The 24,982-nt window shown below is 34.8% G+C and overlaps 1 protein-coding gene, 1 long non-coding RNA gene and 1 other non-coding gene across 7 annotated transcripts; 2 read left to right on the forward strand and 1 right to left on the reverse strand.

Annotated features, from left to right (window-relative positions):
* Positions 1-2,136: 2,136 nt before the first annotated feature.
* On the forward strand, positions 2,137-9,589 carry LOC120278030 (protein PLASTID TRANSCRIPTIONALLY ACTIVE 12, chloroplastic). 5 transcript variants are annotated; one of them, XM_039284920.1, is made up of 11 exons: positions 2,137-2,218; positions 2,408-2,514; positions 2,596-2,666; positions 2,856-3,515; positions 3,697-3,809; positions 6,466-6,725; positions 7,397-7,518; positions 8,562-8,630; positions 8,759-8,812; positions 8,911-9,009; positions 9,283-9,589. In XM_039284920.1, the coding sequence occupies exons 2-11, from the start codon at positions 2,481-2,483 to the stop codon at positions 9,376-9,378; spliced, it is 1,578 nt and encodes a 525-aa protein (XP_039140854.1). In that variant the 5' UTR covers positions 2,137-2,218; positions 2,408-2,480; the 3' UTR covers positions 9,379-9,589. The 5 variants fall into 5 exon arrangements, with proteins under 5 accessions (XP_039140854.1, XP_039140852.1, XP_039140855.1 ...); XM_039284918.1 differs by having other exon boundaries at positions 2,165-2,285; XM_039284921.1 differs by having other exon boundaries at positions 2,167-2,285; positions 2,451-2,514.
* An 11,352-nt stretch (positions 9,590-20,941) lies between these two features.
* LOC120278351 lies at positions 20,942-21,048 on the reverse strand. Its single transcript, XR_005541685.1, has one exon. It is a non-coding gene; the product is annotated as a small nucleolar RNA R71 (small nucleolar RNA).
* A 460-nt stretch (positions 21,049-21,508) lies between these two features.
* Positions 21,509-23,222, forward strand: LOC120277997. The gene is made up of 3 exons (XR_005541539.1): positions 21,509-21,635; positions 22,130-22,202; positions 23,031-23,222. It is a non-coding gene; the product is annotated as an uncharacterized LOC120277997 (long non-coding RNA).
* Positions 23,223-24,982: the final 1,760 nt, after the last annotated feature.

Genomic DNA, 24,982 nt, shown 5'->3' on the forward strand with positions numbered 1-24,982 from the left:
GGTTCTCATTATATCTCCTCATGCAAGGTGGTAAAGTCTAAGCTTTGAACTCCCACATCCATCTATCTAAGTGGTGTGGTAGTTTGTTGTTTTAGGTTCAAGGTGAATCAAGAGGTGTTTTTGTAAGAGGGTGTTTTCAAGAGGTCAAGAGGCAAAAATACATTTCTACTTATCAAGAGATTCTACAACCTTTTTGGTAAGGAAAGATTTCTTTCACTAGATATAGATTTGTGGTTCTTCATGGCTTCTTTTGTTTTCACATTTAGTGTTTGTTCTAATGCTCTTGCCTTGCTCCTTGCCATTGTCATTTTTGAGTTCCTTTGTGTTTTGGCCCAAGTGATAAAAATTTATCACATAGCCATTCACATTAAATCCCAACAATAAATACTCTTACAAATATGGAGTTAGAACACATAACAACGATTCAACATCTTTATAATTTTGAAGGATGTAAATAATAGCCCAATTTAAAAAGTCATTACTTAACTCTTGCATATTTAGTTCCACAAAAGATTGCCTAAGTGCACAAAAAAATTGTCAAGGATGAGGTGTCTCTTGAAAATGAATCTCCATCAAAATTTCTTTTTGGACTATTAAATTTTATTACAATACCATGTAAGTATCGAGAACAAAATGTCAAGCATTCTTTTGCTAGGTATCCTTCCACAATGGAGCCCTTAGGTCGTGATTTATTACGAACATACCACTTAAGTTTGTGCATATATCTAAATAAGAACACTCATTATAAATCTTTCAAAAGCAGCAAAGCAATGTAAACAATGAAAAATTATTTTGACATACATCTTTCAATGGAATATTGGAATACATCCATCAGTAGTTCATAGGGCCACCAACTTTGGCCTCCCAAGTTAAATGAATCGCTAGATGTACCATAGTTTCAAAAAATTAAGGAAGGAAAGTTTTTCCCAGCTTACAGATTGAGTGTTAGTGTAATTTATTCTTGGAGATGATCCAAAACTTTTGTTTTAAAATTTCAGAGCACAAAGCTTTGAATATGCTTAATTTTGTCATAGTATTAGAAACAAGCCGAGGTCTCATACAGCTAATGGAAGTAATCTCTCTAAAAACACATGACAATCATGAGGTTTCATTCAAGAAATTCTGTCATCTTTCACATTTACACATTTTGATAAATTTGCTGAGTAACCATTAGGAAACTTGATTTGTTGCAACCATTATCATAAGGCAAATTTTCATCATTCAATAACAAAGAAACCTTTTAAAAGCATAGAAAAAATTCCAATTTTCTAGAATTAGTACACTCTTTTATATGTGAATTGAATGACATATTTACTAGCTTTTAATACTATCAGGTATTATAAGGCAGAAGTAGAAAAACAATAAGAAAAAAAGATTAAAATTCTTAGAAGAAATAGAGGAGGAGAAGATTTTTCTAATGATTTTAATGCATTTTGTAAGCAACATGGTATCATACATAAAAAACCTGCACCTAGACTTCCTGAACAAAATGACTTGGCTGAAAGAAAAAATTCAAAGTATCTTGAAATGGTTAATGCTTTATTATATGTTGAATTGCCTTTTAATCTTTGGGGTAAAGCACTTCTTGCTACATGTTATATTTTAAATAGAATTCCTATAAAAAAAATAAAATAAAATTTCTCCCTATGAATTATGGAAGAGGAGAAAACCAAATATTCATTATTTAAAAATGTGAGGGTGCTTTGTATATTACAAAGATAACAATCCAAAAATAACTAAATTAAAAGATGTAGAATATGTTTTTGTTGGATATTTTTTTAACTGTAAAATCTATAGACTTTTAAATTTGGAGTCTAATATGATAATTGAATTAAAAGATGTAGAGTCATTTGAGCATTATTGTCCTAAATAAGGAATCAATGGTTTTGAGCTTGAATCCTTCTCCATGTCCAATAAAAAATAATAAAAAAAATCTATTGAGAGAATGATTTACCTTTGTATAGAGTATCTCCTCCTATGTGGGTCAACAACCATAAAAATTGAAATAAAATAAAATAAAATAATAAAATAAAATAAATAAATCAATCATGCATGGGGTTTAGGGGTCTTATGAAATTTTACTTAATTAAATTATTTATTTAGGAAGGGCTTAAATGAAATTTCGTTGCAAAACCTCAAATCTGCAATTCCCCTGAATACAAGGGTTTATAGTTATCCATTACCCGTCCGCGAAGAAGCTGCGAAAAATGGCGTTCAGGTGCCCTTCTCCATTTTCTTTCTTCCCGGTTGTCTCCAAACCCTAAGATCGATTGAATTCGATTTCGGTATCTAACATTCATCATCTTATATTGTGCATACATTGGATTATTGCATGATTTTTTTTTTTTAATTCATTCGAATAAATCTTAATTCTTGGGATTTTTTATCCCGTTTTCACCATCTTCAGTTCGATTTAAATCGATCCAAAATTAGTTTGTTAATCTTTCAAGTTTGGGTACTGAGCTGGAAGAGAGGGAAAGATGGCATCTTTATCATCTTCTTGGCTAATTCGAGGTTTTTATTCATGCTTTTCAACTCAAATACTTGAGTGAATGCTGTATACTTGCTTTCTAATTCATGTGCTGCCTTTCTCAGATGGAATTGTCTTTGGTATTATACATGACACAGGATTTGATACGGTTAAATCAAGAAACTGGCTATTTAAGGTGTGTGGGGTGCTGATTTTATTTTCTTGATTTACTTTATGACATTTCTCTTTAATTTATCACACCTTATAAGTCACTACTCGATGCTTAATCTGTACATGTGAAGACTTACAGACTCCTTTATTTGCTTATTGTAAAAGCTTTCTGTCTGACTACAGTTTGTATGTTTGTTATGTGTGCAATCATCAGAGACCTTTCTTAGGTGTGTCTCATTCAAGGACGATACAGGTTCTTGTAAGACCAAACAGGACATCTAGACTACCTCATATTATAAAGTGTGCGAGAAAGGATGGGAAATTTGACCCATCGTCAATTGAACCCCCTCCATACTCTAGTTACATGGATTCCACATCTGGCCAGCTGGAACCTGCGTCTGGTGCCCGCTCAAGCATACCTGGGAAGGAGTATTGGCCTGAGGGCACCATGAATAGGGTGAGGGCTGCTCGCGCCCCTGAACCAGTAGGCGAGTCAGAAGGGAAGCCATCATATGGCAAAAACCCAGGAAGCAGGAGGAAGAAGTATAAAGAAAAAGCTGCCACTTCAGAAGCTGTGGAAACTAGCACAGATAAAACTGATGAATTTCCTGTTCTGGAAACATCCGATGATGCTTCTGATGAACCTAGAGACCCATTTGACGAATATGTGACTTATCAGACAGAACCAGAAGTAGAGAATCTTACCCCTTATGAATTGGACAAGAAAATTGGTCGGCCACACCCCTTTGTTGATCCCTCTAAAGTGAAGCCCATTGAAGAACCTCGTTCAAGTGAAGATTTATGGTGGAATTGGAGAAAACCTGACAAAGAGCAATGGTCAAGGTGGCAAAGGCGGCGACCAGATGTTGACACGGTTAGTCAAGGGAAATCAATGAACAAACTGGTTTGAGAGTAGCTCTTATTTCGTTCTGCCGTATTTCTGGTTGTGTATCATCAGCACAAAGAGAAACCCTCAGAAATATGATTTTTATCCCCCTACTAAGCAATTTATGTCAATTAATCACTAAGTTTCATTTTTTGATTGTCGATTGTAGGTGTTCGCAAAAGCAATGGCAGAGACTGGGCAAATTATACTCTTTGGAGATCATCCAACACGAACTGAGACTGCTCTTGCAAGGGCAAGGAAACAAGTATTAAAAGAGGAAAGGTACTGTTAAATCCTTGATGATTATTTATTATAATTGCCATCTTTTGTCTAAAGATTAAGTACACATTACAGTTACATCACATGAAATAATGTTATTAGATTGTCATTATGAGAATAGCACATGGTGGTGCGGCATGGTGGATTGTTGAACATGCGACTCTTACAGTGAACTTGACCTTGTAATTGACAAAATTGAAACATTCACTGTGAAAGTGACAATAGCAACAACTTTAGAGGTGTAAAATTACTTTTATCCTGGTAATTAGGTTAAGACTGGATTTTGTATTCCCATTTTTCCCATGCTTTTCTGTCTCATGCTTGATTTAAATAAAACTAGTAAAAATGTCAAATGTCTTTTAAATTATTGAAGGTTAGAGTTGTAGTTTCAATTTTACGTTTCTTACTTTAGATTTAATATGGATGAAATAAGTTGATAGGCATTCGAGCCGTACAATAAACAGAAAAACTATGGAGAGGTGGCCCATTAATTGCAACGAAGACTGTTTAATGCCCCAAAGTCATAAGGCAAGGGAGAAGTTCTATTCATGGTGGAGCCATGAGATAAAACCATCCTATTCTGAGAACATTAGCAGTTCAGGGAATAACTGATCAGTTGCACATCGGAAATGATAGTATTTGTTGGGTTTATATGTAGAGACGTCCACCAACCGTGGCACATTTTTCAGAACAAAATTGTAGGGTAGGTCAAAGTGGACAATACTAATGGTTGAAACTTGAATATGCTGTATTGGTTGAGCTAGAGTTATTTCCTCTGATTTGGTCATTTGGCTGTAACATTTGGAGATTCCTTTAGACTTATCCTTCCATGTTTAGTAATTTTATAAAGTACAAGATCCTACAACATTTTGCATAGCTCAGTAGTTCAGCCACTTTCTCTTCTATTCCTCTACCTTCATTTCTCACTCATTCTATTGTATGCATATTTAGATGAATTTGTTGGTCTGCTTACTTGTAAGATGTATGTAAAATTCATTGTACCCTGTAATAGTAGTCCATCTGACGCTGATTAATCTGTGATATTGTGCTACCTTCCTCTCAAATGGGTTAAGCTTTCCCCATGCTTATCCTATAATTCCTCCAATACATTTGATATGACCATTAAACACAAGAATTCACATGCGTAACAATTTTTGTATTCATTGCTGTTCTCAGAATGTTGTTGCTGTAATTGGCAGTTTTTGCACTTGTGGTCCTATTGTATTGATATTGAGTCATTCTGGTTTCACTAGAGTTGGTTGACATTGGAATTTATCACCATATGCAATATATAATATAGTAATATACCAAGCTATGTGTGGCAACCATTTCTGCAGCTATGTTTCGCCTAGATGTTCAGAAAAATAGCATCTGCTTCCCCTGTAGTGAACTATAAAATATAGTTGTTCAGATCCAGGCCTATTATACCAATTCTTCTTCCCAACTTGCTTCCCCGAGCTTTTCTATCATTTCGATTTCTTGCACTTTACTGAAGTTCTGTGAATGAGGTTTGTTCAGTTCTTGTGTTAGATACTGCATTTTCATGGAAGACTTCTAGATACATTCCTTTCAATTAGGTGCTAAGGAGTAAAGCACATTGTGATGCAACATTTTATATGGCCGTTTAGAGTGATTGTTTCTTCTGACGATGAGGAACTTCACCAAACAGTTTTTTTTAAAATGAAATTTTAACATTTTTTCCCTAGGCAAAATTTTGGTAAAATTTATTTGTTCAATTGTTGCTGATGCTTCTTTCTTCTTTTATTACTTTTCCAAGGGCCATTTCTAGGGGTGAGCATAAATTAGATACGTGATTCGAACCCGAAAGTCTAGACCCAATCCAAACTTATCAGTTAGTCATGTAATCAGATAACCAGTTACCCGAATTTTTTTTTTGTTTAATTCCAACCCAAATCGATTATATTTTATATATTTTTAAATTCATTTTTACCAATTAATTATGAAGTTTAATTTCATGTTAGCTTTCAATTTATACAGTAAGTTTGTTGTTTTTTTTTTTTCTAATTAACTGATTTCATAATCATATATAAACTATGTATATATATTAATATATACAATGGGTCGGGTCATGCAGCCAATCTGAATTGTTTTTTACCCGACAACCAGAACATGAATTTAAAAAGCCAACCTGAATGACTGAATGCTAGCTGACCAATGTGGTCAACCAAATTTTCCATTTGGTTTTTCAGGTTTGGTTTGGGTTTTCGGTTTTTCGGGTTTCCTTGCCCACCCCTGGCTATCACCCTTGTATTTAGTTATGTACATTATCTGCTGTTGATCCGAAGAATATTTGATGCTCTTGCTGACAGGCTAACAGCTGATGATATGGGAACATTTTTATATTTTCTTGTTTATATAAAATCGCTTTCTGTTTCTTCTTATGAAGCTTCCTAGGTCTGGCTCACTCTCCTTTTGTTCTTTATTTATATGTTATATCAGTTATTTATCCTGGATAAATTAATTTTCTCTCAGTCAAATTTGGATTTTCATAAATAATGATATAAATTATGTCTCTCCTTTTTCTGGTGATCACCTGAAACCAGAAACTTATTATAGATTTTTGTGAAACGAGCTGAATATTTTCATTTCACTAAATGTTATAACAACTGGTTTGTTGACTTAAAATATGCTATTACAGGCTGGAAGCAGAACAGAGAAGACTGGAAGAAATAGGGCCCATTGCATACTATTCAGAGTGGGTTACAGCGTGGACTAGGGATACTTCACGTGAAGCTGTGCAAAAGCACTATGAAGAGACGGGTGAGGATGAGAATACTCAACTCATCACGATGTTCCAACATCAAACTGCTGAAGAATACCGCATCATGATGGGCACTGATGCTCGGATTAAAAGAGATCCTCTAGCAATGCGTTTGCGTGAGGACCAAATAAAAGAGAGTATGCATCTCATTTAGTCATTCTTTCTGCAGATCTACTGATCCGTTAGCAGTAAATTTCACTTAAAATTTGGTTCTGTATTAATATATTTGTCAATGTTTTGGGTATCAATTCCATAATTAGAATGATGAATTCCATGATGGAGTGTTCTTTTTTGCTTACACATTAAAAATGTCTATAAATTTCAATTTCTGAGGATTTCACCTCAAAGATAGACAGAAATCCATGTGATAACTATAAGGTTCAGGCAATTCTAATTTCACAGATACAAAGAGCAAGAAGAGTACAATGTTAAGGCAATCATTTAAGCTTATGATTGGCCTGCCAATTGTTCTGCTGCATATATATGCTCAAAATGACCAATTATTAAATATATCGCAACTATAGTTTGTTTATCCAATTCTCTTATAATTGCTCATACAGTTTATGGTAAGATAAGTAGCAACTCTGTGTTTCAATTTTCTACATCAATCCTTTAATTTGGAGTGGGGCATAAAATATATTGGTCTTTGATATGGTTAATTAATTTATTGTATTATTCGCTTTCATAGATCTACTTGAACAATCTTATTTGATTTTTATTTTTCAAATTGTTTTTACCATTTTTATTTTATACTGCTTACAGTTCATTAAGTGAGGTTTGTCTACTAATACTCCACTGTCCATTGCAGTATGGGGTGGTGATCCAGTTTACCCAACAATTAATTACATCCAGGATCCAGATGAAGTTATTGATTATAGGGGACCTGATTTTCATGAACCTACACCGAGCATGCTAGCATATCTAATGGATGTAAGTGATGTTTTGCCTGCTTCAATCTTCCAGATACATCCACTACCATTTTGATAGTTCTAACAGGTTTCTATTTGAATCTGTTACAAAAATAATCTTTCCAGACTCCTTTTTTCAATATTTGGCTATCAGTGGTTTGCAATGGGACATGAATAACCAATCAACTCTTAGTTTCCACATTAATAATGCTTTTACATATTTTATTATCTTCTTAATCCCTTGCAGACATGATTTGTTGAAATAATGAAACCGCTTGATTTTTAAATTGAATTGTTGTGTACTGAAAGAACCTGTGAAATTTATTTTTATATACTACTCGCATAATTGTTTCCAGGGGAAATTGTTCATTTCTGTATGCAGTTCTACAGAAACTTATTAGGCATCTTATACCTTTTTATTCATGAGTTTAGTAAGTCATGAGTAAGAACGCTATCTATCATCAGAAACTTGTGACTGATGATGCCTGACAACATCTTTAAAAATAATTTTTTTGATGTCTATTTCCTACTCCATTTGCCACATCTGAAACCATGGCATAGGTTGGCATATAACAATTGCTGATTATATGGGATCTTGATTTCAATCATTTTTTACTGTAACCACATCCAACTTATTTGGTATTTAGAATGCTCACAAATTTTTTTTTAATGAAAAGAGCTCTAGAGCTATTTATTAAAAGAAAAGGACAGATACAAAACAAACATTAAGCTGACCAACAGCAAGAGAAAACAAAGGGAACCAAAACTAGGAACTTTACAGACAGAGGCCTTCTTTAACAAATTTTTTGCTTGTGCCATTATTTATCTTCTGGAAATATCTGAATTCCTTGTTATGCTAATAAAATCTTAGATGTTCATAGTACTTCATACTACTAGCATGAATTTGAACAAAAGAATACTTGAATAGACAATTCAATGAATTCATTACTCTATGTGTTTTGGCCACACTGTTCTTCCTGAAATGAAACAATTTAATCCTTTGACATGAATCCCAAAGTTACCCATTCCTCTCTTGGTGCTAAAAATTTACTGTTCTGTTCTCAGCAAGGGAAAATCATTTCTAGAGAGGAGCTTGAGGAAATTTTGGCCAAAGAAAGAAAACCAGAACTTGAGGTAATTGATAATATTGAGGTTGCAATACAGCTGTCAAACTTACTGATAATTTTTATAAACTAAAACTGCCAAGGAGTTCTGTAAACATTTGGTATTCTCCATCTCATTAGTGTGTTGAACTGCTGCAGGTCACAGATATGGATGAAGCAATGGCAAGTGCAGTTGATATAGGACAAGATGATGTGAGAGAAATGATTTCAATTATGGTTCTCATAATTGATTCCTCGCGCCTGTTTAGAAAAACTAAGATTTCTTTTATGTCTTATGTTTATTGCGATAGGATGAAGAAGATGGGGAGGATGAAGAGGAAGAGGATGAAGGAAAGATCACTCGGAATTGGAGTGTTCTGAAAAGTACACCTCCACTTCGAAAAGGAAAGGTACAATTTCTTTATTAGCCTTCAGACTCTATTCTGCCTGAATTTTCTTGAGTTTCCTGATTTGAAAATCTGTTTAACTTTTCGGTTTGTTTAGGTCCCACTTTGTGTGTGCATTTAATTGCTTAGAAATTTAGAACAATGCAGTGTTTTACTGTAGAAACTGAAGTTAAAAACTAAAGTTTTTTCCATCTAGATATTGTGTTGAAGAAATTAATTCTGATACCATCTGTTAATTAACTCAGGTATGTTCTTTTTGTTGTGTATTCTTTCCAGGAAAAACCAAAGAAAGATAGCCCAATGACATTGGAAGAGGCCATAAACGATTCAGAAAACTTGACTGATTTTCTTATGGACTTCAACGAAGAATGATTCCTTTATGTAGTGCCCACTAGAATTGCTGTCGATCACTTCACAGGACTTCTTATTCATGTTATCATAATTCATCTTTATCAGAAGGTATTAATCACAGCAATTTGGGTTAAACTAATTTTTGTAAATTTGCCATCCTCGTTGTTGACGAGGGAGGGGTAAACCTTGTTGGATTTATGTGAAAACTAATTCAAAATAATTTTTTTTTTAAGGACTTCGAGTTTGCTTCTATTTTACTTCAATTTGCCCACTTTATGATCTTTAATTAGGTGATGGTGGAATTGAAAAATTAGTTGTATAGTGAGACCGACTGGTTGAACAGGGATGAAAGCCGGCCATAGTGATCTAAGGGTCCCGTGTGGGAGAGCTCTCGCTCAACGGATCAAAGGTACACTGGGCATACTCATAAGAGCTCTTATTGACGGAGTCCGTTATTTATATTATTAAAATATGCATTAATTAAGAGTCATTTAAATTTACATCTAATTATAATTTGAATGAGTTTTAAATATTATGCAAATAATCCTGAATGGTTCTTATTAATACATATTTTAATAATATAAATAAGAACAAAAAAATAAATTTAAATTCATAATTAACGGAGTTAAATGTTTTGCTATTTTTTTTTAAATGATTTAAACTATAAGATACTAAAATTTTTTAACTCAAAACTGTTGATAAAGATGCAAATCATAAGATAATTTTGTTAAATTTTTTCTATTTTTTTATTATTAATAGGAATTAGCTTTAACTGTAGACTATTACGGCGACAACTCAATTTGTAAAGTTAAGAAAGCAGGTGTTATTTGACAGAATTATTTATGATGGCAGACTGGCAGTAAATATAGACAGGAGTTTTTATTGAATATTAATAATATGAGTATTAAGTTAACCTGCACTATATGCATAAGACAAAAAAGAACCCATTATGGAAATATATCCCTCAAAAACATGAAATTACTCCTAAACTCTCAAATTTCTTATACACACGCACTGACGCACACACCTATATGGTAGTTAGTCCTGGTTTGTTATGCATAATCAATAATCAACAACATATTATGTAAAAGAAATCCATTTTGTAAAGAATTTTGACATGAAAGTTGCTTTGATCCAATATCAATATAGCTAATGGAGGATATTGTCAAGATATACTTCAAGTTTAAAATAACAAATCAAGGAGCTCATAAAGTTTAGCACATTTAAATTTATATATATGGCCCAGTGGGAGATTATTGGAAATTTTCAATTTAAAGAGCCACACATGTAAATTAAATGTGTGTTATTTTTATTTAAGCCAACTAACATGATCTAATTAAGTTTTTTAATGGGTTAAGGAGTATAATTATTATGGGATTTTTGTGTAGAGACTAGATATACTTTTCAATTTAGTGAGGGGTTAAATTGAATAAAGTGCAATTAAAAAAAAACTAAAGGGGTAGTATTCCCTAATTCATATGTAATTTTTTTCAGAGAGTTTTCTCCATCCCCATTAGAGAGAACGAGAACTTTTTGGATTGGACAAGTGCAGAGAATTGGAAGATTATAACCCATTATAGATCCTTTATTTTGAAATCAGGTACACTTCCGCATATTTAAATGTTTATTCTCTTGATTTATCATCTATTATGATTCTTAAAGTTCCACGAGACTTCCAATTTTGGATCTCAATTATGTGAATATGTGTACTTTATTAATTTTAATCCTGTTCAAAGTTGATAATGATTAACATAAATGTTTGCATTTGGTTAGTTTGGCTCTAACTAAACTAAATTACAAGATGATCAATTTTTTTTTAATTTGTTATGCATGGATACCAAAATGAATTTATTAAATACCTTCAATTCTTATAAAATCATTTTTACCAAAGTTGACAGATGAACAGAGGAACACCATTTGTGGTTATTTCTTTAGAGATGGACAAAGGACATGTTGGTTTTGAGGGTGAAGAGATTCAATGTACCACACACATTAAATATTTTATAAAATAAAAAAAATAAACTATATGTAATAATATTTAGAGAAATTATAAAAAAAAACATGCAGTTTTGGAGTTTCTTCATTTATATCTCTTTAATGTTCTTTTGTTCTATCTTAGCACTACACTTTATTATTTCACATCAATTAAGGGCATGTTTGGGTAGCCCAAAATTATGGCATAGTCGGTACAATATACCATAATTTAACATTTTATGAGAATTATGCCATATGGACTGTTTGGTTACTTAATTTTACTACATAATATGGGTGTTATGACATAAAAAAAATATTCCACTCAAAGGGATTATTTTCCACATTGTAAAGTGCATGGCTTTTACCCTATTTGGCTTCTCATTGGAGTTCGAGGTCTTGTTCTCTCTTTCTCGATCGAGCCCAATGGAAATCTGGTGATTTCTAGGGTTTTTGGAAGGGGATCGAGTTGGGGAGTCGAAGGCCACACTGAAGCATCCAAGACGTATCCTCAATAGGCCAGAACCATCAGGAAGAACGGGCTACATCGTCATCAAGGGCAGGCCCTGCAAGGTATTGTTTGATTCCCTTTTTTTTCTCCTCTTCATTTGTGCTTGATTCTTGATTGAATTGGTGTGTTTTCGTGTTTCAATTTGATTATCTAGTTCTTGGTGATGCTTTTCCTTTGTAACTAATTGGATTGGGTTTTCTTATTGTAATCTTAGATTTAGTTAAGGGGCTTGAATTAATTGCATGAAATTCTTGGGTTTTGTGGGTTTTGATTGAACATTGAACATTTTTGGAAAGTTTTAATTGGTCTTAAGATTTGTTGTAACCTGCCATTTGTCGAATTCTCTTGAATATGGATAGATAAATTAATGAATGAACGAATGAGTTTCAGTGATGATAGGTTTGATTGATTGATTTAAAGTTGAAATTTGATTCTTGAAATTGTTAATCTTTTGATTCATTTGGGAGGAATGAATTTATCTGATTTAAATTTTTGTTTTCTTGTTTGTTGGGTATTATGAGTTCTAAATATTTTTAAATTAGCTTGTGTGGTTTTTTTATATGTATGAAGTGTTGGATCATTAGATAGTTTATATACAATTAATTTTTAAATTGGCTGCTCTTATTTGTATATATGCATCTCAATTTAGGTTTCCATTATTGTTTATTTAGAAATAACATGAATATGCCATGAACTATAGAGCATACTAAATATTTGTTATTTGTAATTTCATATGTTTCTAAAGTTTTCTCTTCGATTAGCTTTCCATCAATAACTATCAATTGTGGATGGCCTTTGTGATGTATGTGGTGTGTTATCCAAAGCCCTTCTTCCTTGTTGTTCAGCACCTCTTATGATTATTTAGCAATTGTTCTTGGTGTGCTTTAAGTAATTAGTATTTTACCTCGTACTTGGAGATTGATCATATTGCTCTAATGGAAGGGATCTGGCTTGCAAATTTATTTCCTTATCTCTAGCTTGAGAATTTATTTCCTTATGCAAGGGGTTTGCTACATTTATAGTAGCATGTTGATCGGTGGCCATTTTTTATATCAATAATTTTTTGTTATTATTTGTGACTTTAAGCCAAATGGCAAGTGAAGGTAAATATGAATGTAGGGCAAAGTGAAATAAAATTCACAAGGAACACTTAGTAAGATTATTGGGTGAGTATAATAGTCCTGCATATCGTTCACAAAATGGATGGACTAAAGAAGCATGGAACAAAATATTACATGACATGATAAGAAAGTTTTCCAATCCAAGCATCACCACAAACGAAATTAAAGCATTAGAATAAAGCATTAGAATAAGAGTTTAAAAAAAAAAACACTTACAAGCTTCTATAAGGCTTTTATGAATTAAGTGGCTTTGGATGAGACTATAAAAGACATATTGTATTGGACCCTAATGATGGTTGGGCACCATTGACAGCGCCCTTTTGCGTGTGAACCATAAGTGCACGGGTTTGTCGAAGTAATAATATCATGGTGAGTGGGTAGCCGTATCCACAGGTAATAGTGATAAAAAACACAAAGATTGCTATTTAACTAAAATGAAGATGAATTGATAGTGGTGCGAACAAAGTCAATGAGAATGGAAATAAAGAAAGAAGAAGGAAGAGAGACACTATAAAGATGAGAGGAAAGGCAATCGATAGAAAGTGGGGCACCCGGACATTGCCTCCCTAGGACAATTGTTTCAAGTGTAAAACCAACTATTATGTCTCCTAACTGATGCTTAATGAGTTGTGAAAATCCTAAAATACACAGTCCCAAACCTAAGGTCAACCGTGACTAACCCTACACTATGCCCTGGCGGAGAAATCTCTTAGTCTCAATACCTCACACTGTGTTAAGTTTCTTAAAGCTCTAGGGACTCCAAGTGATAAACACTATTCCCTAACATAGATCTAATCATTTGGTCCATGCAAAAGATCCCTAGTCACAATTAAGCCCCAGCACTAAGGATTACTTCAATGCTTCACTCTCTTGCTTGCGCAACTAAGCCCCAGTGGAGTTCCTCTCTTAGCACTTCATTCTATTGTGACCCCAAAGAACTCTTGGAACACGGAGGTATGATAAATCACACCAAATGGGAAAGAGAACATTCCGCTACCTCTCGACTCACCCTTTCCACCCTCTCCAATTTTGCTTTGTCAACCCTCATGGTGTGTCACTCACTCACAAGGATTATCAATGTAGGCTCTTAACCCTAGTGTCACTCTAAGGGAAAACCCATTCAATAAGTATTTAAGATTGGAACTCAATTAAAGACATCAATTAAACAAACATAAAAGAAAGGTCAAAGAAATAATATCATCTTAGGGTTTACAAGTCCAAGTACCCACTAGAGATTTAACTCTCCATGGAGCAAGATACAATCAATAATGAAATTGAAAGTAAAAGCATGCGATCCATAAGTAAAATCCCCTTGGTATTTGTGTTGATGGTCTTGTGGAGTGGCCGCGTCTTCTCCAAAGGTTCCCTCGTCAAGCCTAGAGCACACCTCGCTGAATCGATGCCGACAAAAGCTCCCTCAATAACTCTCTTCCGAAGGAATGCAGTGTTGAAAGCTGTAGAACCACTCCAAAAGCCTTACCAAAGCCCCTCTAAACCCTAGCCACTAGCGCCTCCAAAGATGGTGAAGAGATGGGCAAAAGATGGGAAAAAGATTTTTCAATCGGGCTAAAATCGCGGCTTTAAATAGGCTGGAATCGGGCATCTACACTGGCATGTGGAATTTCCACACGCCCGTGTGAATCTGAAGGAATTGAATTTCTGCAGCATGTGAGCAGTGACTGCTATAGTACTTTACTACAACGATTTTCTACAATAACCTGCTACAGTAATCCGCCAAAATACTCCTGAATCCACACTTTTCATTGAGGCCACATAAATGGGTACACATTCATGCAGTAGATCGTGTTGTTTTTTCAACAAAATTATATTTGAGGACAATCTTGCTAGGTTTGCACAAGTCGGAATACATGAGTGTGACTGCGTTTGTGCCCCTCCACTTTGCATGTTCACTCGAGCACAACGGAGGTTGGCACATACTCACGTATCTTTGAGCACGACTTGTGTCTTCATGTTTGTTCACTTCAAGATTTCATCAACATGTATTCACGACCTACTTTGGCTTCTTTCATACTTGTCTCCACAACCCTACATGCACAAAAGTAACACAAATACACATGTATGAGCGATAAAATCTAAGCAAAGTAATGCTCATTATAAGAAAAGAATACTTCGTATTACTAATACACAAGCACTTATCAACCGTTACTAGAGGTATACATGTAAACAATGAATGATATTTTCATTAATTACTTTATATAATTTGGAGCAATTTAAATAGAGGAATAAAGATGCGAGGAAATGGTATAAAAAACCATTTCTATATTTTATGGCATTGCAGGAGGTTTATGAGGGTAAGCATATATTTTCTAATATTTGACTTTTATAAATTTTTACTTTTACTAATATATTATATATTTGTTATGTAGGGAGATATGCTAAAAGTAAATAATCCCATGGTATAGAAGATTATGAAGATATTTTTGAATCGCTAGTGCACACCCTAACCTTCAGTGTTTTTACTCCAAACGATCTACTCCAATCATCACTTATACACGAGACAGAGGATGATCAAGATGATAGCATGCAAGTGGAACCTCCTTGTTCTCAACCACGGAACCCTCAAACTCAAAGTTCAAGCAATGAAATGCTTCGAGGAATAGGATATCAAGATGGACAGAGAAGAAAAAGGGAGTGAAAAGGAAAAAGGCCCAAGATTCATCATTTAACATGGAAAAATACATACATTTCGAGAGCACGAGAATAAAGAATATTTTAATGTTCTCAAGGGCACTCAAGTAGTACAAAAGTATACAATAGAAGATTGCATGAAGGTGTCTAACGTGATGAGTGCATTTTTACAGAAGAAGAAATGTTTAAAGCCACCCAAATTTTCATTAAAGATAAGCATTATCATGAACTCTTCTTATGTCTTCAGCAATAGCATAAAGTGCCATGGCTCAAAATGATGTACACGAAAATGGAATAATAGATGATGAGTGTGACATTGTGATGTGCTTTGCTTTTTTTGTTTTCTTGAATGTTTTGATTATGACTGTGGCATTCTTTATGTTTTCGATAATCAGGTTTCATCCTATTGGGTTTACTATTCTTTCTTTTTTTAAGCATGAATTTGTTAAAAATCCTTTTGGCTTGAAATTTACTTTAAGCTATTCAAGAACTTGCAAAATTTTTTAATTTTTAGATTCTTTTCTTACATTAAATCAGCATGGCCAATGGCTTTTCAACAAGACCTAATATTGTTTAATCCAAAAGACTTAAAGAAACAATTTCATGATAGCTACAAACCTATGTTCTAGCTTTGTAATAGCTACAATAATCATCCCACATCTGCATTGTTATTTCATCTCTTTTACGAGCATTTACATTTTGCTCAGAGTTCATGGTGTCAAAATCCACTATATGAGTTATCTCCATTAAGAAAAATGGTTTCTTTAGTTTCATCATCAAATTCCTTAACAATATCTTCACCATTATGTATACGGATGAAGTTATGCAACATACAAGCAACAACTACTATATCAGTTTGATAGTTGATGGGTGAAAAGTTGCTACTTTAAGTATCGGAAATCTCATTTTCAAAAGGCCGATGATGCGTTCAACATGATTCCTTAATGAAGCATATCACAGATTAAACAATTCTTTATAATTGCTCGGTTTAGATTGTGCTTATCCTTGTTCCAGCAAATGGTAACAGACACCTCTATATGGAGCAATAAAATTTGGAGTATTAGCATATCCTACATCTACAAGATAAATTATGCCCCTTAGGACTTCAACTATATAATTGAAAGATCAATCCCTCTAACTATGTGATCATCAAGTAATTTGATACTATATCTAGTGCTTAAATATATGAAGTAGGAAAAAAAACAGCCATGGGAGCCATGTATAGTAGAAGATTCATAGAATTTAGCTTCTCCTTGAGAAAAGATAGTGTACTTTTCATGTTGTTGGAAATTTTTAGTAGATATAATAGAAAATAAAGAAAATGTAGTAGGAAAAACCATATATGAAATGAATAAGCATGCGTAGCATATAATGGCTCTAGATAAATTAGGCTAGAGTAACAAAATGTTCTAAGTAGAAAGCCAATTGACATTTGAACAATTTTCGGATGAATTCATTACCATTCGGACGATAATCAAATCCCTTGTAAGATTGACTTAAGTGCTCTTGTGGTGGTAGCACCAATGCACATTATAAATTCAAACAAGTGGAAACTTGGTTCTCCCTACATAGTTAAATCATGAGATGGTCAAATTTGTAAACAATGACCAACAATCATTGCATTCATTGCAGCATGTTTGTAAAAAATTAAGAGATTATCAATTGTTTTGACATGTTCAAAAAAGCTCAGCTATGAATTCATCTAATTATAAAAGGATTGAAAGGTTCTTACGCCATGTAAATTCTAGACTTAAAATCCACAATTACACATAAAGAGTCAAAGCTAAATGATTGCAATGGACTTTTGGCCACCAAAATTGATGGGTTTCAACTATTGAGGGTTTTCTCTATATAATGATTGTACTTGGCTATGCTCTACCTAATACTACTACAAAACTAATGTGTAAGCAATAATGTTTGCTACCTATTTCTGTAAAGATCTTGTTTATCCAAAGAAATCGTGATAAGAATATGAGTTCAATCAATGGTACCAACACAATCCTAAAAAATAAACAAACATATAACATTTCATAAATTAATAAAGATAAATTAAATTAAATTCATAATATATAGCTTTGTCCACCTTGACATATGGGAAAATTTTCTATTATTTTGAATAACCGGCGATGAGATTGTTGATGGAGATTCTATGTATTCATGAGCGCATCGATTAACAGCTTTAAGTACTTTACTAAAGTAATGACTAACCATTTCTACAGAATGTTGAAATCGCTCTTGCACATCATGGTTACTAACATTATGAGCAAGAGTGTACATAAACATTGCTAGTTGTTCTTCTGCTGTTGTCCATTTTGAGTTACAGAGGAGAGATTTTTCTTAAACAATCAGCCAGTGCTTGAAATATATAAGGATCCAAATCAAATTCTCTTTTGCAACGTTCCTCATGACCTTTAAGAATTTATTGTAAATATGTAGCACTTGTAATAATGGATGTGTGATGTTTTATACTTTTGGAAGTCGCTAGACGTTGTCTCGACCAATTGCTGAGCATGAATAGACCGACTTCTTCATTTTTTTCCTCAAAAGATTTAAGGAATCCATGTTGAAAAAATGGTTAGAACTATGAAGATTTTCAACTAAAAAAAAAGAGTATGTATAGTGCGAAGGAGTTATGTTGTGTATAAATAGAGAAAAATAATAATGGCTATATTTACAATGACTATTTTCAAACAACTATTTTTCAAATTTTAATTACCAACGGTTATAATCCAATGACTATTTTTATTATGTAATCATTTTTTATTATACTAACTAAACACTCATTCTGTAAGAATGAAATATGTAATATTTTATATAATAATTTTTTATTTGTTAACCAAACATTCATTCTGTAAAAATAAAATATGCCACAATTTCTGTAATAATCACTTGTACTTCTTACATAATAAAATTATGCCATATTCCTTTATTTTGTAACCAAACAATGCCTAAATATTTTATTAATTTCTAATTTCTCCATTAGTTTGTTGCTAGTTGCTATTACAAAATATGGTATAGTGGTCTAGGGGCGAATTCATCATTTTTTTTAAAAAAAATTCATGCAATATCCTAAGTTGCTAGAATATGTTTATGCAATGCTTTACTTGAAACCTATATGGTTTACTTCAAACATATGAGTTCAAAATCACATTCAATGTTTAGAAAATATATCAAACATGACTATGCATCACAAAAACATTTTTGTTGGTGTTATATGCAATTCCAAGATATGTGAGTTCATGACTTTTACTAAAGAAATTAATTATCTTAAATGAAATAATTCGTACCCCGATTAAAAAAAAGTGCAAATGAGATAAGTGACAAGATAAATAAATTCATTTATTTCATTAAAAATATATATGAATTGACTTTGATAACACACAAGCTTGACTGCTAAATTTAAAGATACCCGAAAACCGCAAATGTCGCTTTCCTCTAAATTTTAGCTTTTGCCATGGAGTATTTTGACCATTAAGTTTTCAAGGATAAGCAAGGTCTAAAGCACACGCATACTTGAAATACAAGTTTCAGGATAAGCAGGGTCTAAAGCACACGCATACTTGAAAGCACGGGCATGGTAAACCCCCGTGCATTTACTAGAGTCTGTACAGAATAAGAAGCATGGTTTCACTACCCCTGACACCATCATGATGAGGGAGCACGGGCTTGATTACCCCCGTGCATTTTACTGGAAGTTTCATGAGAAGATCAGCATGGTTACCGTGTTCCTTGTATGAGTGTGCTCTCCAAGCATGGGCAATAAGCATGGGTATACTTACCCTCGTGCAATTTACTAGATTTACGCAGAAATCTATCCCTAGGATATGGAGCCAAGCACGGTCATTAGAACGTCATAGAAAGGAGCATCTTCTCTCTTTTTGGAGGCACGGATTAGGCAGTAGTCAGCACCGTTCAGGGCTAGATCTAGATGGGATATAAGCGTGGAAAAGGAGGATCATTGGCGATAACTATTGTCAAGCCTTCTTCGACTTGATTGTGAAGAAAGAAGGGAGTTTAATGAATTCTTTCAATTTCTATTGTTGCTTTCCTATGGTTGTTTGTAAGACAATGAGGGGCTAACTATCTTTCGGTGCCCCAGATTATGAACCTTGACTTCTAATGCTTTGATTTTAGTTATATTGATTTTTTTGAGTTTGCTTGTGGTCTTCCTGTTGTTCATATCGCTTATTGTTCTATGTGTTTCTTACCTTGGTGCTTGTATGTTGCTAACTTAATGAGGACTTGCCGACTAGCCGTGCATGCATGAATTGCTAGTTTCCACATTGGTTGCCATTGCATTTTATGTTATTATTTAATTTTAGATCGATTTGTTATCTAGAGGGTGATACTCGTCTAGCTAGGGCACACATAAGGAAAGGGGTTGAGTCCACTTTGAGCCTTAGGCAAGGATGTACGTTACCAAACCCTCCGCGGTGTTTACCACAGCCCAAACAAACTCTTGAATCATTACCTAATCATTGCATTTGTCAAGGGGATAAATATAGGGCATTGTCCTTTCCACTGCTATCTCTTCAACCCAAACCCCGTCTCTTTTTTTTTTTCTCTATTCTTCTATTTTTTTGTAGATTAATTAATTCAACCCTAATATTTGAACTGACTAGATATTGGAAAATGAGCTAGTATTGAGAACTATACCAGTCTCTATGGATTCGACTGCCCGATCCTATTAGGCGTATCAAGTTTTTGGCGCAATTGCCGGGGACTGGCAACTCTTGAAAAGCTTTTACTATCTAGTAATCTAGTCATTTTTCTTTATTTCAATCTATTTTGTTTTGTTTTATTTTTATTTTTTTTTGTTTCGTGGTTAACTGAACTGGTTTACAGATGTTCTTGCATGACCAGAGGAAGTTCCTCTTCTCCACTTGTGAGTCCTGATCCGGAGTTAGAAAGGACATTGAACAGAAGGTTAAGACAAGTCAATCTCAGAGGCACATGTTCAGTGGAAATCAGCATTGAGGTTTATTAGAATGAACCAATGGCCGAGAATCAGCAAAGAAGAATTTCATATTATGCTAGGCCAAACTTGAAGGGAGTAGGGTCCAGCATTGTTCGTCCTTGAATTTCAGATGTGCCAGTTTGATGGATTTCATGACGAGGACCCGTAGGAACACTTGAAGAACTTTTTGAAATCTATGACACATTCAAGGCAAATAACGTGTCTGATGATGCAGTTTGCATTTGACTCTTTCCATTCTCAGTGCGAGGAAGGGCCAAGCAATGGTTAAGTTCCTTGCTATAAGGGTCGATCACTACGTGGGCACAGTTGGCCGAGAAGTTTCTTAGTCGATACTTTCCTCCTACAAAGATTACGAAGCTCAGAAATGACATATCTTCTTTTTGGCAGATGGAGTCTGAAACCTTGTACAAAGTATAGGAGTGGTATAAGGAGTACTTAAGGAAGTGTCCTCAACATGGGAATGTCGAGTGGATGCAGATTCGGATTTTTTACAATGGTTTGAACTTGGCTACCAAGCATGTGATACCCTGTCCTGAACGGTTAAAGATTTGACCTAGGAACCTGAACGGTTCATAAAAGAGAAATATCTTGATTTGTTCAGTGAGTCTGGTAAGCAGAAAAGAGGGTCAAGTGTGATACCCTGTTCTGATTTTGACCTCATGCCTTTTTAGATGTTTTTGTGCATGCATTAGGGGAAAAATAGTCATTTTGTATTAGTGGCATCTTTGCATAACTATACAGAAGGTTGTGTGAAAACCAACCGAAAACTAGGGGTAAAACGGTCTTTTGGGCTCATTTTTTTTTTCAATTTTCTATTAGTGAGGGTATTTTGGTAATTTTCCTTTTTTTAAAAAAATCTGAAATTGAATGGATAAGAGAGAAGAAACGTGGCTTCTCTTCTCTGCCTCTCATTTCCTTTATTTACCTCTTTGTTTCCATTTCTTTTCCATTCGGCCGAGAGAGCTTTGTTTGAAAAAAAAAAATTCGTCGACGAGGTTTTTTGGCTAAGCAATGCTTCTATCCTCTTCCTTTCATTGTCCTGAGCTTGGTAAGGCTTCGATTCAAGGTTTTCTCCTTGTATTTTCTTCGTATTTAATTATTTTTGACAATCCTTGAAACCCTAGAAATTAACCTTGGTTTGAGTTGTTATTGCACTCAAATCAAAGCCCTCTATCTTGTGATTCATGTATGTGTATGTTTATCAAGAAATTTTGTGTTTTGGTGTTGTAAATCGTCGAAAAACTATTGAAACAAGGGCGGTTTACTGCAGCAAATCCGCGGGGGTACTGTAGCAATTCCGAAAACACTGTAGCACAAAAAAACTTGCCTCTTTTTGTATTTCTTTGGTCCAAATCGAAGTCCTTCTTGCCTGGAAGCCTTTGGAACTAATTTTCCTTCAGTTTAGGGTTGTTTGGGGCATAAATGATGCCGTTTTCCCTTAAAACCCTAGCGTTACATGTTTGACATGTAACTAGGCATTTGCATGCATTTTAGTTTCCATTCTTGGGTGCATTGGTTCTTAGATTCGTTACTTGATTCTAGATGGTGAAACATCTTCCAAGGGGAAGGAAACTGCTGACCAGTGAGCACGCCTCGAGGCGAGATGACGCATTCAGTGAGTGGTTTACTTGTTAATTGCATAGAGTTAATAAAAGTATAATGGTATTTCTTTATATGTTTTATATCATAAATTTGATGTTCAATCAGATTTAATTAGCTATATATCTATATATGGATTTGTTGAGCCTGAAGTTATATGGCAAAATGATTCTGGTATAGTTATACATATTTATTTCGAAAGAAACATGTTTATATGTAAATGTCTTTTACATGCAAATGGAATATGGATTGTGGTATATTTCCGCATTTATACATCATATGCTTGATCCCTCGAGTTGGAATTGGAAAGAATTGCATTGTGGCATTCGGATCTTGATGGTGACAGCGGACTTAGGTCCGACACTGCAGTGTGGGGTTCCACGGTCCGGCCAGATGGGAGATGGCGTGGTCAACCCAGAGTTTACCCTGGTCAAAAGGTGCGCGGGGCCATTGACAAGGGGGTCTTTCATGTGAGAAACCTGGGGTCACCACACATGGATCTCAGTGGCCAACACCAAGGAAGGAAGCATTTGTAAATTTTAAAAGTCTTAAAACACCTTTGTGGTCCCGTAGCTAGTCGTGGCCACGATTAGCTTGGGAATTGTTTAAGGCCAACCTGTATTTTGAGCGGTGCTCAATGTGTTGGAAAATGTTACTTACCTGTACCATATATGAACCATTGTGTTATCTGTTAACTTGTAGAATACTTAGAACTACTTTTATATGTTATTATTATTGTGGTTACTACTATTTGAAATATATATTTTTTACTCTGTCATCTCTATGCTGTCACCACTCACTGTGTAACACCTGTTACTCACCACTCTCCTTTCTCTTTTCTCAGACTGCGATGTTGGACTGGGTTGTGCTGGACAGGCAGTAGAGTGATCTTCCTTTTTTTTTCCTTGTTTAGGTTAGTGCGGTGTGCATGTAAACTTTATGGATCCACTAGACTTAAGTATTGTATACTGTTTTTGTAGCTATACTTTTTGGTTGTATGTGGAACCTTGGCGAGTCCTGTTATGGACCTTGTACCTTTTTTTCATAAGTTGTGTTAACAGGTTTGTTATGAGCCTTACGGTGAATAGGAGGTGGGACACAGTAGGGTCCACTCCTTGTTGTCGTGGTGATTTCCACATGCTCAGTTAGGGTCGAGGCGTGACAAAGCAAATGTTAGATGTGGTAGCTGGGGGTTATCTTTGCAGTAAAAAACCAACTGAAGCCTATATTCTTATTGATGACATGGCATCAAATGGTTATTAGTGGAGCTAGAAAAGGAACAAGCCAGTAAAGGCTACTGGAATTTATAAGGTTGATGTATTGACTACCCTAGCAACATAGGTGGAAGCTATTGCCAAGAGGTTAGATGTTATGGAAGTTCAACAATAAGCACCGATTATTTGCTGTGAGGCTTGGGGTGGCCAAATAAGGCTGATTGTACAATCTTAGGAGGGGCCTTTGATGAGATTCGCAAGTGCACGGATCATCAAGTAATATCTCTCGTGCAAGCACGAGAGGGTTGTATTCCCTGGGGTCCCAAAAGTTGCTATTACTTTTCCCTATACGGCATTGTCTAGTCTAACAAAGGTAGGTTTAAAAAAAATAAGAAAACTAACAAGAGAGATAACTATAGACAAATTGGACTAAGGCACACCACATAAATAGATTAAAGAAGCAAACAACAATGGAAGTGCGAGGCTTGGGCGATGGTGTTTTTGGGCAAAGAAGGATGTTAGAATTACACAGGTAATGGTGGTTTTGGGCCAAGAGATATCCTAAAGTAGGTTACCCCGATGGTCATGGCGATGCCCCCTAATGCCATACAAGTATTGGCTCTAAATCTCTTCCGACCAAATCATCCTACAATTACATTACAACTAGGGAAATCTCTAATTAGGGTCGATACTCAATACATAAGTTCAGCCCTAATGGTTGGAGGGTTATGAAATACCCGATGATCATGGTGTATTCATACATGAATCTCTTCCAAGCTAAGTGAGTCTAGTACAAGGGCGATGGTCACACAACCAAGTATAAACTAGAAGTTGAATCACAGAGTTCTTATGAAAAACAACACATCAAAGAACACAAAGCTTGAATCACAAACCAAACCAAAAACACTAGAAGTAAATAACAACATCCATACAAGCAAGTTCATCCCAAGTTTCACCGGATGCTCGGTGACCTTGGGAGTCTAGTTCAACATGAATAAAAGAGAAATCTCAAGATATATATAAAACATGAACAAAACAAAGAAATCCCTTTGAAATGTCGACTAGAAGGTAGTACTGAGAACTTGTCGATCTGCGCTGGAAAGCTCCTTGATGATCTCCTTGATAGCAACTTTCTTCTCCCCTTGGATTTGCCCCTTAGATCTACCTTCTCCCACTGCCTTTAAGCCTTAGGTGATGAGGGTGGAGAAAGGATGGCCAAAGACCCTTTCATTGATGCCATAGATCTATTTTTAAACTCAGTCGCCCGAACCTTACGGGCTCCATGCAGGCGCATGGAGCCCGTGAGGTTCACTATCTTTTCTGCTCGAAAATTTATTCGGTGCTATAGTATCTAGTGAGTCTCACAGGCTTCATGCGGGCGCATGGAGCCCGTGAGGTTTACAACCAAATTCCTGTGACACAACAATTCCTCTGCTATAGTGCTAGAGCTCTAAAGCGTAGTTTTTTATGCTGATTTCTTCCTAATTACATTCTTGAGCTCCTCTTACCTTCCTTGAGGCATGTAACAAAACTACAACCAATTTAAACATAAAAGGGGCATTGATTCCATAAAAAACTCATG

This window comes from Dioscorea cayenensis, chromosome 15, assembly GCF_009730915.1.
Source record: "Dioscorea cayenensis subsp. rotundata cultivar TDr96_F1 chromosome 15, TDr96_F1_v2_PseudoChromosome.rev07_lg8_w22 25.fasta, whole genome shotgun sequence".
NCBI lineage: Eukaryota > Viridiplantae > Streptophyta > Magnoliopsida > Dioscoreales > Dioscoreaceae > Dioscorea > Dioscorea cayenensis.